Raw genomic sequence first — 11,661 nt, 5'->3', positions numbered from 1 at the left:
AAATTTTTTTTTTTTTTTTTTTTTTTTTTGGCCACGCCGCATGGCTTGTGGAATCTTAGTTCCCCAACCCAGGGATCAAACCCAAACCCGAACCCAGGCTCATGGCAGTGAAAGTTCAGAGTCCTAACCACTGGACCGTCAGAGAATTCCCTATTACCAACGTTTTTTTAAACTAAGTTTTATTGGAGTATAGTTGACTTACAATGCTGTGTTAGTTTCTGCTGTACAGCAAAGTGAATCAGTTATACATATACATATATCCACTCTTTTTTAGATTCTATTCCCATATAGGTCATTACAGAGTATTGAGTAGAGTTCCCTGTGCTATACTGTAGGTTCTTATTAGTTATCCAGTTTATACCTATTACCAACATTTTAAAACTAAAAATATTCACATCAAAACTTCACTCAAAACGTAATAAAGTCTAGGGCTTCCCTGGTGGCGCAGTGCTTGAGAGTCCGCCTGCCGATGCAGGAGACGCGGGTTCGTGCCCCGTTTCGGGAAGATCCCACATGCCGCGGAGCGGCTGGGCCCGTGAGCCATGACCGCTGAGCCTGCGCGTCCGGAGCCTGTGCTCCGCAAATGGGAGAGGCCACAACAGTGAGAGGCCCGCATAACGCAAGGAAAAAAAAAAAAAAAAAAAAAAAAAAAAAAAACGTAATAAAGTCTAGTCTCACTGGCCCACAGGCCCAGCCCACTTGGCAATCATGGGAGCAGGTGTGCATTCAGACGATCCCGACACACACCCTATTCTTTTTTTTTTTTTACACCCTATTCTTTTTATCGGTAGGAACAGTTCTCATTACTGCTCCAGTGCTCCCCATAAAATCTCCAAAGAGGAATTTGTATGCCCATAACTTTTCACTGAATATGCCATATTATAGAGATTCTGGCTATCCTGTTATGCTTTTACAAAGATCCTTTGGTATTGAACTTTTTTTTTTTCTTTTGCGGTACGCGGGCCTCTCACTGTTGTGGCCTCTCCCGTTGCGGAGCACAGGCTCCGGATGTGCAGGCTCAGCGGCCATGGCTTATGGGCCCAGCCGCTCCGCGGCATGTGGGATCTTCCCGGACCGGGGTACGAACCCACGTCCCCTGCATCGGCAGGCGGACTCTCAACCACTGCGCCACCAGGGAAGCCCCTGAACTATTTTTAAAAACATTTTATTTCTCAACTTTTTGTTTTGAAAAGCTTCAGCCTACAGGAAAATGGAAAGACTAACAAAATTAGCACCCATTTACTCTTTACGTAGATTGACCTTGCTTTCTTTCTATATAGATGTATACATGCATGTGTGTGTGTGTGTGTGTGTGTGTGTGTGTGTGTGTATGTATTTATAGCTCTATAACTGTAGAGAGAAAGGGAGAGAGAGTGTGTTTGGTTTACTTTTGTTGGCTGAACTATTCAAGGTAAGTTGTAGACATCACATAGACCCTAAACCCTTCTGCAGGCACCTAAGAACAAGGGCACTCTACATGACTACGACAGAATTACCTAGCTTAAGAAATGTCACATTGTCCTCATAACTAACAATTAGTCCATATTCGGATCCCCCCATGTTCACACGTCCCAGTAATGTCCTCTATAGCTTTTTCCCCCCAATCCAGGAACCAATCAAGAGTATGGCATTGCATTTTGTTGTCATGTGTCTTTAGTCTCCTTTAATCTAGAATAATTCCCCGGCTTTGTCTTTTGTCACCTGGACATTTTTGAAGCACCCCCCACCCCCACCCCAGGTCAGTTGTCTTGCAGGCGACTCCTGCTTTTCTTTCTGGGTTTTTGCAGCGTTTGAGTTTGTCCCTCTCTGCACAGCATGGCTGGCTAGCAGTGCCTGGAATTGAATGTTTGCAGTGCCACCTAGTGGCGTCATGTGCCGGGAGCTCAGGAAAGCTCTGGGGCATTGGGGAAAAAATAAAAAATAAAAAACTGGAGATGTTGGAAGTGCCCCACCCGGGAGGCAGGGCCTGGGGGCTGATGGGATCCAGACTTCGGAGCCCCAGTGCAGGGAACAGTTCCTCCCTCCCTGTCTGGGGCCTGCAAATCTCAGCTCCCCCGGCTGAGTGCCTGCCTGTACGGGACCCTCCATATCTGCATCCCTGTCTCTGTGCCTTGGTTCAAATCCTGGTTCCACCACAACTACCTGTGTGAACTTGGGCAAGTTTCTTCACCTCTGTGTGCCTCAGTTTCCTCATTTGTAAAATGAGGACAATAATATCTCTACCTCACACTGCCCTGAGGAGTAAACGAGCTAATATTTGTAATGCGCTTGATGCACAAGAGGTGTTGTAGAAACATAAGCCATTCCGTGTCCACGTGGGACAGTCTGTGTGTGAGGGTCTCTGCATTATCTGTGAGGTTGGGGTGGGGTGTGTGGCCGTTACTCATTCTACCAGGCCTGGTCTGACCCTGACCCCTTCCCACTCCCAGGACTATATCCCCACAGAGGGTGAACTGCTATTCCAACCTGGGGAGACCTGGAAGGAGCTGCAGGTGAAGCTCCTGGAGCTGCAGGAGATGGACTCCCTCCTGCAGGGCTGCCAGACCCGCCGCTTTTACATCCAACTCAGCAACCCCAAGTTTGGGGCCCGCCTGGGCCAGCCCCATTCTGCCACTGTTATCATTGGAGGCCAAGGTAGGCAGAGTCCGGGGTCAGCTTAAGCAGGGCTGGGGGCTTCTTGACAGTCTTAGCAAGTAAAAATACAGGACGCTCAGTTAAATTTGAATCTCAGATAAGTAACAACCACATTTGTAGTATAAGTATGTCCCATGCACTATTTGGGATGTACTTATGCTAAAAAAGTGTTTGTTGTTTATCTTAAATTCCAATTTAACTAGGTATCCTGCCTTTACCTGGCAGCCCTACTCTCAGAGAGGCTGGGGTCATGGGGCCACCGGCCTGCTGCTGGCTGTGAATCCCACCACTAAGGGCCTTATTATAGCCCTTTCACTTCAGCCTTAATTCCAGCTAAAATGCAGGTGTTTCCAGAAGGGGTGAAACACTTCTTACGGGTCCTGAGAACTGTATAGTGGGCTCTGTGAGCCCAACTGGAGAGGCTTGCCGAGAAGATGGGGCAGGAGGCGGAGTCTTGGGGTCCAGGAGTGATGGAGGGCGTTGGGAGGAGCCAGATGTTCTCACGTGGGACACACCCTCGGCTGCCAAAGGGAGAGAGCAAACTCGTTCCTCCTTCTCATCCCTCCAGAGACCCTCCTGGGCCCCCCCAAGTTTGGCAGGATGCCCTGTGCTTTACTAATGGGGGCACCAGCCCTCTAGAGACCCCCTTTGGCAGGTCTCAGTTGAGGGGGGTGCAGGGAAGGAGCGTTGATGTTTTAACTGGGCTTCTGGCGCCCCCTGGTGGCGACGGTGGGTTCCTGCCCCCCTCAAAGCAGCGGGGTATCTCAGCTGGCTGCCCTGCCCTGGTTTGACCCACTACAGATGAACTGGACGGGAACTTAATGGGCCAGACCCTGTCATCAACCCCACTCCCCCGGGGTGACCTGGGTGCCCCACAGAACCCCAATGCCAAGGCCACCGGGTCCCGGAAGATCCACTTCAACTGGCTGCCCCCTCCTGGCAAGCCAACAGGGTACCGGGTAAGGTGGGGGGCGATGAGGGTGGTGGATGGGGGAGGCTGGGCACATAGTGGGGAGGTGGGCCACTGGGGGGGCAGAGGGCCCTTGAGGGAGAGGAGAGGGTATGCTTGGCCTCAGTGGACAGGGGAGCCCCCATCTGTACCCTGGGGGAGAGGCAAGTTCCTGGACTGTGGCCCCACCACCCCAGAAACACCTCTGCTCTGCCCCAGCCCTGCTGTGTGAACCTGGCAGGTCACTCGGTCCTGTCTGTGCGCAAAGTGGGTACCAAAGACAGGGCTCAGTGGAGGGATGGTCAGCTTTGCCAGCTGCTCCCCACTGAGCCAGCCCCGCCCCGGGAGCAGGTAAAGTATTGGGTCCAGGGTGACTCTGAGTCCGAAGCCCACCTCCTGGACAGCAAGGTGCCCTCGGTGGAGCTCACCAGCCTGTACCCGGACTGTGACTACGAGATGAAGGTGTGCGCCTACGGGGCGCAGGGCGAGGGCCCCTACAGCTCCCTGGTGTCCTGTCGCACTCACCTGGAAGGTGAGGCTTCTTTCTGTCCATCCACCCGTCTGCCCCCCAGCTACCCTGATGCCAGCGTGCCCAGCCGTGTCCCCCGACCCCTTAGAACTCTGCCCTGTCTCTGCGGCTGACAGCTCTCTCCCTGCATCCCCTCCCCCTCCAGTTCCCAGCGAGCCAGGACGTCTGGCCTTCAATGTCGTCTCCTCCACCGTGACCCAGCTGAGCTGGGCTGAGCCGGCCGAGACCAATGGCGAGATCACAGCCTATGAGGTCTGCTATGGCCTGGTCAACGAGGACAGCCGTAAGGATCTGGACCTCTCCTTCTGCCGCCAGGGAGGGAGCAAAGAGTGGGAGGAGGTCACAGTGTCCTGGGCAGTGGATGAGCCCATATGTCTGATTGCCTGGGGCATCGTTAGGTCTGTGGTCAGGTTTGGGCTGAGTTGCATTCTAAAGCCAGGCCCAGAAGCTCCCAGGGCAGGTAGGGATGGAGGGCCTGAGATTATATATGTGCAGTGGGGTCACAGGTCCAGGGCTGCCTGCCCACGCAGGTAACGAGAATGGCTCAATTCTACACGGTTCTCTTAGGGCCAGAGTAGAGTTGACAGATTTAGCAAATAAAAGCAGAGGACGCCCTGAACTTCAAACAGACAATTTTTCTAGTACATTTCATGCAATATTGTATCTGGCAGCCCTAGGCCAAAGCACCTGGCAGAACTGTTATTTTTCTCCCAGTCCTGGAAAGGGGAGGGACCACCCCTGCCAGTTGTCAGGATGAGAAACTATTTGAGGGAACTTGGTCCTGCCTCTCGCCTGGTGCAGGGCCCTTCTCCTTGCGCTCTCACCTCTGTTTGGCCCATCTCAGGGATGGAGAGCTTACCACCCCCAAGTAGGACCCGTGGACCCTAAAGTGAGTCAGGCTTACCACCCCCAGGGTGGCCCAGCAGGGCAGAGGGCAGCAGGATTGTTCTGGGTCTCAGGCTCCTTGCTCTTTACTAGCCTGGCTGACCAAGCACAGCCTTCTCAGCAGCTGTATCACATCCTTGGCTCATTATGAGTTTACAACACCTGGTCCACCCATGGACCACTGTCAGGAAGTGTTTTCTGACCCAGCCTTTAATCCCAGGAATGACTGATGGTTTCAGCCCACGGCCTTAGCCTGCTGAGGCCTCCGCTGTGTCACGAACGTGTGAGGCAGGCCCAAGGGCCTCAGCAACTTTGGGGTGGCCCCCTTCCCTTCTCCGCCTGGTGGACAGAGATGAGAGAGGGCAGTTAGAGACCTCCCCCGGCTGACAGCCCAACATCAGCCAATTCTTGGAGCACAGCTGTTTACTTACCAAACAGCATCAAGGGACTTCCCTGGTGGTCCAGTGGTTAAGAATCCATGCTTCCACTGCAGGGGGCACGAGTTCGATCCCTGGTTCGAGAATTAAGATCCTGCATGCCACGCGGTGGGGCAGACAAACAAACAGCATCAAGCTTAGCAGGTGTTGTTTTTCCAGAGCCCTCCTTTGGACCCCTTGGAAACTGGGACATTTTCTGGTCTCCCAGACGTCTTCCAACATAGAGGGGCCCATCTTGTCACATGGGGGCCTAGGCACCGTAACTTGCTTAGAGCAGCCTGGGGTCTCTTCCTTCTCTCAACCAGGGCTTGCGTCCATCCTTCTAGGTGTGGGGGAGACCTGCTTCCCCTCTGCTCTCGCCCTTAGCTCTCACAAGCCTCAGCCTGTCCTCAGGTGCAGGTTCAGGCCTGCCTCTCTCCTCCCGTCCCTGCCCAGGTGACCAGGGCAGCCGTGCATCTGGGGTTTGGTTGTGGACAGGGAGGCACAGGTGCTGAGGGCGCCCAAGCCTCTGGGGCCAGCGTCACGCAGACGCACATGGACGCAGGACCCTTTACCAATTGGTAGAGGTGACAGTGGGGCCGACTTGAGTCTAGTCTGTTTCTGCCAGTTAACTTAGAGATGAGCCGCATGGAACCTTCTCTAAGCCAGTCACACCCAGGTTCTCAGGGCTTGGCATGCAGCTGGGGTTCAACAGTTGCTCGCTCCCTGACTCGTTCCCCAAACACCTGGGTGCAGTTCAGGGGCTGTGCAGCAGTCCTGGTGCACCAGAGGCGGGGACCAGGCCAGAAGCTGGATGACCCCTCTGAAGCACCCTCCCTGTGCCAGGACCCATCGGGCCCATGAAGAAGGTGCTGGTGGACAGTCCCAAGAAGCGGACGCTGCTCATTGAGAACCTGCGGGAGTCCCAGCCGTACCGCTACACGGTCAAGGCTCGCAATGGGGCAGGCTGGGGGCCTGAGCGGGAGGCCATCATCAACCTGGCCACCCAGCCCAAGCGGCCCATGTCCAGTGAGTGGTGGGTGGGAGGCATAGGGCAGACAGGGGCGGGCAGGAGACCGAGGCTGGGGCCCTGGCTCACCTGCTCCCACCCTGCAGTCCCCATCATCCCGGACATCCCCATCGTGGACGCCCAGAGTGGGGAAGACTACGAAAACTTCCTCATGTACAGCGATGACGTGCTCCGCTCCCCGACTGGCAGCCAGAGGCCCAGCGTCTCTGATGACACTGGTGAGTGGGCCTGGGATGCCTGTGAGGAAGGTGGGCGTCCTGGGTGGAGGGTGGGGCTGTCACTGGTGTCCAGAGAGAGCCAAGGGGCCAGTGAGCACTCCAGAAGTCCCCTCTCAGCCCCAGGCGAGCATCTACAAAGCCGACGGTTTGGCAGGCACCACACTGGCTCTGGATACAGAGGGGACAAAGCCGACGTGGCCCTAGTGAATAGTGTGCACGTCTGTGTGTGAGGACAGGCAGAAAGACATGTGCTTGGGGCACATGCACACAGGCTCGCGCACATGGGACTGGAAACACAGTTTTGAGACTGGAGGGCTCATCAGCAGTGCCGTGGAATCAGGCCACCTCCCAGGGACAGGGCTATGTGGGAGGAGGCAGGCCTGGCTCTGGGCCCCACAGAGCAGTGTCTCCCCACACTGGCCCTGTTCCTCCTCCTTCCTTGATTCCTGTACAGTGTGATGCAAAGAGCCCTCGACTGGGACTCTTGGGGACTCAGTTTCAGCTCTGGCTCCACTGCAGGAATTCAGATGAATCACCCTCTCTGTGCCTGTTTTCTGATCTGAAATGGGATGCCAATCACACACTGCCATTAGTGAAAATCCTTCAGGATTTGTATTTTCTTCCATCCTTGCCTATACCAGGCCTCCATGGTGTCAAGCCTGGGTTTAACGAACCCAAGCCCAAGGGTCTTGAGAGTTTTGAGGGTCTGAAGTAAAGAGCAGCTGGTGCGCAGCAGGTGCCCCAGCTCAGCTGCACTACACTTGGCTGCCTGTGACACACTCTGGCTGCTGGAACTGCCCCTGGGAGGCCGGCAGGGGAGAGCTCACTCCCTCCGTTATCCAGACGGGAAACTGAGGCTCAGAGCAGGGAGTCCTCACAGCTGGCGGCAGAGCCCAGGCTCTGGTCCAGGGGTCTCCCCTCGCCAGCTGCAGCCCGGGCCGCCCTCTTCCACCTCTCGGGCGAGGGCCTCGCCAGCCACCGGGCTCCCTGGCACACACCCGGATCCCAGAGAGCCAGAGGATGGGCTCACGTCACAGCGCTGCCCGCCTCCTCCCCCAGACCCTCTGCGCAGCCGCCCGCGCCCCCACCCCCGGCGGTGCCAACGCGGCCCTTCGTTGTTCCCAAGGCGGCAGCGGCTGGAAGTTCGAGCCCCTGCTGGGGGAGGAGCTGGACCTGCGGCGCGTCACATGGCGGCTGCCCCCGGAGCTCGTTCCGCGCCTGTCGGCCAGCAGCCGGCGCTCCTCCAACGCCGCCGAGCCGCCCCGCGGGCCCCTGGACGACAGCGCTGCCGATGGGGGCGCGCGGGGTGCCGGCGGGGAGGGAGGTGACCGGCCTGCCCTGACCCGCACCCACCTAGGCTCGCTGGTTTGCTGCCTCTGGGCTCCAGCCAGAGCCCACCGCGGCCAGGCTGCCCAGCTGCCACCCCAGAGCCAAGGGACCCCAGGGCAGGCGCTGGGGCTCTCCCCAAAGCTAGACTGCCCCCAACCTTCCAAGTCTGTTGTGTCCAGGGCAGGCCCTGGTGCCCAAGGAGACCCCTCAGAGGCCTCAGGGGACCCAAGGGCAGGCGTTTGGGCTCTCCCCAGGGCAGGGCCAACTGCAGGGGCAGTGAGTCCCTGGCTAAGGTCAGCGGCCGTCTATAGGGGCGTCCTGCCGGGCCACAGGACCTGAGTTGCAGACGCCTAGGGGGCCCTTGTACTCCTCCAAGGACCTCTGTCCCTGGCGGGCCAAGGGAAGCAGGTTGTTTTTATGCCAAGGGCCCCCAGAGGGTAGGTAATCCAGGGAATTCCCAGGGCCGCAGCCTGCCCCGAGGGGCTCCAGGTCTGGTGCGGGCCGGTCCGGTGACCCTGCTCTACCCCACAGAGCACCTGGTGAACGGGCGGATGGACTTTGCCTTCCCGGGCAGTGCCAACTCCCTGCACAGGATGGCTGTGAGCAACGCCGCCTACAGCACCCACCTGAGCCCACACCTGCCCCACCGTGTGCTGAGCACATCCTCCACCCTCTCGCGGGACTACCACTCGCTGACCCGCCCGGAACACTCGCACCCGTCCGCGCTGCCCGGGGACTACTCAACCCTCACCTCCCTCTCCTCCCAGAGTGAGTGCCCGCCGCCTCCCCTGCTCTCCCCTAATCTTTCCTCTTCCAGCTCCTGGAGGCTCGGGCTGCTGGCCTGCCGTCCCCCTCCTGCCCATCCTCTGACGTGCACACTTCCTGCCCTCTCACTCTTGTTTTGTCCTGCCCTAGGCCTCCCTCCCATCTGGGAACACGGGAGGAGCAGGCTTCCGCTGTCCTGGGCCCTGGGGTCCTGGAGTCGGGCTCAGATGAAGGGGGTCCCCCACTCCAGGGGCTCAAGAGACTCTATAATCCTGGCTGGGCAGCCAGCAGCACCCTCTTGGGGCCCAGGTAGTACAGGGGTGGCCATCCTGTGCCTCCACAGCTGTCCTGCACCATCTGTCACCCATCCGCCCACCGCCGCCACTGCCCGTGCCACCTTACCCTCCATTCCATCCACATCAGCGCTGGTGCCTAACGCAGCTTCTGTCCTCTGGGAGTGCTGGGCTGGGGCAGGAGAGGGGCCAGGCCAGCTGAGGAGGGTGGGGGCCGGCTGACTCACGGGCCCTTCTCGGCACAGGCAGGGCCCGTACCCACGTCCTGCACAGGACATTCAGGAGGTGCCGGGTGGCCTGGACAGGGTGTTGCAGGGTGAGTGGGCCACCTGGCCAGCGGTCCACGCAGGCGCCACAGCCGAGGGCGGTCAGGGCTAGAACTAGCCTGCCCAGACACCCCCGACACCGGCTGACTGTGGCCTGTCTCCAGGCTCCCGCTTGGCTGCAGGTGTGCCCAACACACCCACCCGCCTGGTGTTCTCAGCCCTGGGACCCACGTCTCTGAAAGTCAGCTGGCAGGAGCCGCAGTGTGAGCGGGCGCTGCAGGGCTACAGTGTGGAGTACCAGCTGCTGAATGGCGGTGAGGCACGGCTGCTGTCGGGCTGACACACGGGGACACCCGACTGTCAGGAATCCACCCAAGTCCCTTGAACACTAATGCTCCCCCCACCACCCACCCTTCTGAGAGAGTCTCTTCTAAGACTCCCACTGCCTCTTCTGATGAGTCCTCATCCACCTCCCTAGGCCTCTCTCCAAATCATTCCCACTGCTAGGTTTTACCTAACAAGGCCTCACCGGCCTAGGGACCCAGGGCCTCTGCTGGCCTATGAGATGTCTTTTCAGGAGTCGGGAAGTGGCACTTCCGTGGGCAGACACACTCGCGGCAGCATGACCTGGGCCCATAAACAGCCAACAGACACAGATGGGATTTCAGGTTCCACTCATCCCTTGTATAGCGTACAACCTGAACAACCAACCATACTATACAAGGCTGACCCCACCTGTACCCAAGCCACAGCTAATGCTGGGTGGGTGGTGGCTAGATCTTGACAGTAGCCTAGGGAAGGGGTGGGATCAGGCCGGGGATAGGAATAAGGAATGCTGCTGCTCTGCTACCTGCCTCCATCCCCACCCAGGTGAGCTGCATCAGCTTAACATCCCCAACCCCAGCCAGACTTCGGTGGTGCTGGAAGACCTCCTGCCCAACCACTCCTACGTGTTCCGCGTGCGGGCCCAGAGCCAGGAAGGCTGGGGCCCAGAGCGCGAGGGTGTCATTACCATCGAGTCACAGGTGCACCCACAGAGCCCACTCTGCCCCCTACCGGGTGAGTTGCCCCCCACCCTGACAGTGGTCCCCCCCATCTTGTACCCACAAACCCACTCACCCACCAACACCCTTCCTCTGCTGTCCCCAGGCTCTGCCTTCACTTTGAGCACGCCCAGCGCCCCGGGCCCACTGGTGTTCACTGCCCTGAGCCCAGACTCTCTGCAGTTGAGCTGGGAGCGGCCGCGCAGGCCTGATGGTGACATCCTCGGCTACCTGGTGACTTGTGAGATGGCCCACGGAGGAGGTGCTGCCCGCCCCAGGGTCAGGGGGACCAGGGGAAGGGTGGAGAGGGAGCCACCGAGGCTAAAGGCATCTTCCCTGCCCAGAGCCTGCCACCACGTTCCTGGTGGATGGCGACAGCTCCGAGAGCCGGCTGACGGTGCCAGGCCTCAGCGAGAACGTGCCCTACAAGTTCAAGGTGCAGGCCAAGACCACCCAAGGTTTCGGGCCGGAGCGTGAGGGCATCATCACCATCGAGTCCCAGGCTGGGGGTAGGCTGCCTCACCCCTTCTCCACCCGCACCCCTTCTCTGGCCACGCCTTCTCCTGGCACCATCCCCTGACCGGCCCCTCTGCCCACTCCAGGCCCCTTCCCACAGCTGGGCAGCCACTCGGGGCTCTTCCAGCACCCAATGCCAGGAGAGTACAGCATCACCACCACCCACTCCAGCACCACTGAGCCCGTCCTACTGGGTGAGTTGCCCGGCGGGGGCTTCTGTCTCTCCCGGGGGAGCACAGTGCCAACAGAGGAAAGGGGGTTGGGGACCCAGGTGGACCCTTCAACACCTCTTCCCCTGCAGACGGATTGACGCTGGGGTCCCAGCACTTGGAAGCCCATGGCTCCCTCACCCGGCACGTGACACAGGAGTTTGTGAGCCAGACACTGACCACCAGTGGAACCCTCAGCACCCACGTGGACCAACAGTTCTTTCAGACCTTTCAGACCTGAGCCCCCGACCCCCACCTCCTCACTCTGGCGCTGCCTCAGCTACTCCATCCTTGGACCCCTGGCGACCAGCCCACCCGCATGCTGATCACAGGGCCGGTGCCTCTGGCCAGAGCAGGGGGTAGGTGTCCTCTGGGAGGCACGAAGTGGTCCCGGAAGGCCCTTCGGTTGCCCTCCTACCCTGGGCCCAAGCCCATTTGTAACCAAAGAGCTAGGACCAGCATGACAAGGTCCCAGCTTTGTTCTGCACTTAATAAAAGATTTTGCTACTGCTTGGCTCTGCCCTGTCCATGTTTCTGGGGCCTGCCCAGAGCAGGGGAGCAGTTCTTATACACACCTTT

At 58.5% G+C, this 11,661-nt stretch overlaps 1 protein-coding gene across 1 annotated transcript in view; it reads left to right on the top strand.

Annotated features, from left to right (window-relative positions):
• ITGB4 (integrin subunit beta 4) overlaps window positions 1-11,594 on the top strand; it is a 32,995-nt gene extending 21,401 nt beyond the window's left edge. The window contains exons 27-39 of the mRNA XM_007454338.1: window positions 2,430-2,634; window positions 3,436-3,593; window positions 3,935-4,115; window positions 4,258-4,395; window positions 6,260-6,442; window positions 6,530-6,661; window positions 8,522-8,758; window positions 9,479-9,628; window positions 10,185-10,373; window positions 10,464-10,621; window positions 10,704-10,866; window positions 10,960-11,067; window positions 11,175-11,594. Coding sequence (XP_007454400.1) covers window positions 2,430-2,634; window positions 3,436-3,593; window positions 3,935-4,115; window positions 4,258-4,395; window positions 6,260-6,442; window positions 6,530-6,661; window positions 8,522-8,758; window positions 9,479-9,628; window positions 10,185-10,373; window positions 10,464-10,621; window positions 10,704-10,866; window positions 10,960-11,067; window positions 11,175-11,323 — 2,151 coding nt within the window. The 3' untranslated portion in view covers window positions 11,324-11,594. The remainder of the gene's footprint in view (window positions 1-2,429; window positions 2,635-3,435; window positions 3,594-3,934; window positions 4,116-4,257; window positions 4,396-6,259; window positions 6,443-6,529; window positions 6,662-8,521; window positions 8,759-9,478; window positions 9,629-10,184; window positions 10,374-10,463; window positions 10,622-10,703; window positions 10,867-10,959; window positions 11,068-11,174) is intronic.
• Window positions 11,595-11,661: the final 67 nt, after the last annotated feature.

Source organism: Lipotes vexillifer, unplaced genomic scaffold (assembly GCF_000442215.2).
Source record: "Lipotes vexillifer unplaced genomic scaffold, Lipotes_vexillifer_v1.1 scaffold518, whole genome shotgun sequence".
NCBI classification, from domain to species: Eukaryota; Metazoa; Chordata; class Mammalia; order Artiodactyla; family Lipotidae; genus Lipotes; species Lipotes vexillifer.
The sequence above is the reverse complement of the archived record's forward strand: the minus strand, read 5'-3'. Positions and strand labels throughout refer to the sequence as shown.